General features: G+C 41.6%; 1 protein-coding gene across 1 annotated transcript in view; it reads left to right on the top strand.

Annotated features, from left to right (window-relative positions):
* Positions 1-128: 128 nt before the first annotated feature.
* The window catches only part of NSUN3 (NOP2/Sun RNA methyltransferase 3), an 18,083-nt gene continuing 14,715 nt past the window's right edge, over positions 129-3,496 (top strand). The window contains exons 1-3 of the mRNA XM_018089065.2: positions 129-284; positions 837-946; positions 1,944-2,287. Coding sequence (XP_017944554.2) covers positions 225-284; positions 837-946; positions 1,944-2,287 — 514 coding nt within the window. The 5' untranslated portion in view covers positions 129-224. The remainder of the gene's footprint in view (positions 285-836; positions 947-1,943; positions 2,288-3,496) is intronic.

Here is a 3,496-nt window from a genome sequence, read left to right on the forward strand (position 1 = left end):
TCCCTCCTCCGAACCAGCGGGGGCATCCCGGGTTTTCTTGCCTTGTACGGAAAGCTGCTGGTGCCCAGCCTTGCCGTCTGTGCCGAGCCCGGGATGATCTTTCACGGGAGGGAAGCCCCGGCCCCGCTGCCGCGCTCGGTGCCGGGTGAAGGAACCGGGAGGCAAGAGGAGTAGCTCCGAACTTAGTCCTTCGGGTTCTGCCTTCCGTCAGCTGGGCCTGTTCCATGGGGATCGTCAGGAAGCTGCTGGGTGCCGTTAAGGGGCAAAAAAATATCCAGCAAAATGTAGGTGTTTACCTTTGGGGGTTTCCTTATAGATAGCACGAGTTTACTTAGAAACCGAAAGTTCTCCCCCCCCCTCCCTTACATGCAAAATTTAGGAGGTTAAAACCCAAAAAGTGTAGTGCTTTTGGTTAGTCCTGGAGTAGTTATTGCGGGGCTTTGCGGGTTAACTTAGCTTGTCTCCCGCAACGGTTCAAATTAATTCCATTCTTTTGGTTTACACCTTGGCAGAGCTGATCATACTGATCATAATCATACCTTGCTTATTTTGCTCCTGGTAGATCAGAGTCCCAGAAACTACTGTATTATTAGCATTATTAGTATTATTAGTGGATATGGAGGGATAGCAACAAGCTTTGATTGACTTCTTCACAGGCAGGGAAGAAGAGTGTACTCCAGCTTAACTTGTTCACTCTCTGAAATTTCTGTTACATCTTGATCACATCTCCTGTGATCTTGATATTTGAATGTCCTTAACCATGTTGAAGAATTAAGGAGGGTTTCATTTGTTTGTTTTTACTACTTTTCTTTTTTTTTTCCTTCCTTTCTCCAAAGCTGGAAAGTAAAACAAAAGGGAAACTTCAAAAGCAAATTTGTCGAGTTATTCTGGATCACTTTGACAAGCAGTACACGGCAGAACTGGGAAATGCATGGAGCAGTGTCAGGTCTGTTGTTTTGGGGAGGTGGGGAAGGGAGGAGAGAGGAATTGATATTAATGGCTGTCTCTTAATTTGGGCCTTGATCACACCGCTGCTAAAGAACATTCCTTGAAATGAAAAATCATGCTCAGAGTCTTAGAAACCATGTAATTCCTCTGAGTGCCCTCTTTGGTTTATCCTCTTTGAATTAAAAAGTAATTTAAATTAAATGCCTTCATTGTTGTTTGTTTTTTTTAATATATCTATTAAAAAGCATAGGTGTATAGCTTCAGTTTAATTGAATCAACTTAAAAACTCTCTTAGTTTGGATCAGTGTTTTCTCTGCTTTAGGCAGTGGATACTTCTGAGGAGTATTTTTTGAGACCAAATGAAAAATTGCTAAGAGGAATTCAAATGGAAAAGGGGGGAAATCCATGCGAAATAGACCTGAAAAAGTGAACTGGAGAGCAAACAAGCATGTTTCTACCACATAAGCACTGCTTTCTGACTGTCTTCCAGGAATATCTATTGCTTTAAGTTTTTCTGGCCCGGTGTTTGCAGAACATAAAATGTAAAAAAGAAAAACTGTAAAAACTGCATATTACAGTGTTGGCCAGAATGGCCTTCGCAAAGGTGACGTGATTCTTTTTGCTGTGATATTTGCAGCTCATATTGCAGTCGTTCTTTGCCCCCAGGGAAGTAAGTAGGAAGTAGATGGAAAGAACATTATGCTTCATCATGTATATCTTTTGCAGTCATTTATTAGAGTTAAGAAAAATGGAGAACATCTTGTCTCTGAAGAAATTAAGTGTTTCAAATGCAATAATTAGAAAAAATGGTGTCTTGATTCCCTATTAAAATTATTTTCCTGTGTACTCTTCTTAATCATATCTAACGAAAATGTTTTAATTTCTGATTACACCAGGATCATCCAGTGGTGAGACTGTAAGTAAAGGGTTTCTTGGAAACGATAACTTGACTTATTTGTCAGGTTATTAAGTAGCTTTTCCTTTTTTCCCTGTAGAGATGTCCTCACGTCCCCATTGTGCTGGCAGCACTCCATTCTGCTGAACAGGTTCAGCCCATGCACTGAGCTGGAGAACAGCTTGTGTGTGCAGGGGTATCACCCTGCCTTCCAAGGAGGTTTGCCCTATCTTCCAGCAGCATTGAAGTGCTACATCAGGAGAACTCCTGGGAGATTCCCTGCTCAGAAACATCAGGCTGGTAAACTGAAGGAGTACTACCTGCTGAATGCGGCGTCGCTGCTGCCGGTGCTGGCCTTGGAAGTGAAGGATGGGGAGAATGTTTTGGATCTCTGTGCTGCACCTGGGGGTAAATCAGTGGCTGTCCTGCAGTGTGCCTGTCCAGGTAATGTATCCAGGTGCTGATCACTGGCACTGTGTCTGTTTTCAATACATGATTCAGGCTGGGGGCAAAAAGCCCAAAAAACAATAGTTGTTCCACGCTGTTTAATAAAATTTTTATGAACTCGGTTTACCTAAAAGAGGATGAGAAATACAGTAGTCACTTAACTATGAGTTACTTTTGTCCATCAGTCTGCAGTAGAATAGCTCTGTGGTTTTCTTCTCTGCTGGTTCCCTTATTGGTACTTCTCCAGAAGTTATTTAAAGTCACGTATATTTGTTGCCACAGGGATGAAAGTAATCTGCAATTTTGGAATACTTCTTTTTTTCTTTTCCTCTGCTATCTGTTTGGCCAATGCTGTGCAAATATTGTCAATGAATTTAAGTGTACTGATGTAAAACAGAGCATAACAAATTAAATGGGCAAGTTATAGGCAGAGGGAGAGAGGTTATAGTGAGGAATTGCTCTGTATCAGGATTTAATAAGCTCTGTGTCTGAAGCCACCTAGATGTTAGAGAAGGACTCTAATCACACTTTAGAAGGCAACAGCAAGCAGCAGCTCTGTTCTTCTGGGCCAGGGAGTTAAAGCAAGTTGCGATTACTGTTTCCACGTTTATGTGTTAGTTTGGGTAATAATTGTCTCAAAGTGGTCACAGCACCTTATGCTCTTGTTGAAACCATTACTTGATTACAACTGATTTTCCCTCCATATTGTAGAGGAATCAGGTGATGCTAATGAAGTAAATTAAATAGGAATTGTCCTTTCAAAAGGTTTAAAAAAAACCAACCCACTTTTACCCCCTGGCTGCTTCTGGAGAGACCAATTTGTTGCTGAGAATGTAAGGAATTTAATTCTTAATATACCTCAGTGAATGCTAAGATGTACCGTCTGTGGCAAACCTGTTGTAGGACAACTTGAGGAGACATGAAAATAGAAATTTTATAAAATTAGAAACCAGGAATAAGAGGAAGAGTATCATTCTGTGTTTCTGGTATGAGTATGATGTTGAGGACCAAGAATCGGAATGGGAACGATTCCAGAAATGGAAAAATATGTACAGCGATTGAAGGGACTTTATGATGCAGGCTTTACAGTTATTATGTATACACACATTGGATGTTCCCCCAGAATTTGTATCTTCCGGGCGTGTCCCGGCCTGTCCACCTCCCTGCTCCTCTGTTTCTCTGCCCATTGGCTGGAGAAGCTGCAGA

This window comes from Manacus vitellinus, unplaced genomic scaffold, assembly GCF_001715985.3.
Source record: "Manacus vitellinus isolate BGI_N305 unplaced genomic scaffold, ASM171598v3 scaffold_113_pilon, whole genome shotgun sequence".
In the NCBI taxonomy this organism is placed as follows: domain Eukaryota; kingdom Metazoa; phylum Chordata; class Aves; order Passeriformes; family Pipridae; genus Manacus; species Manacus vitellinus.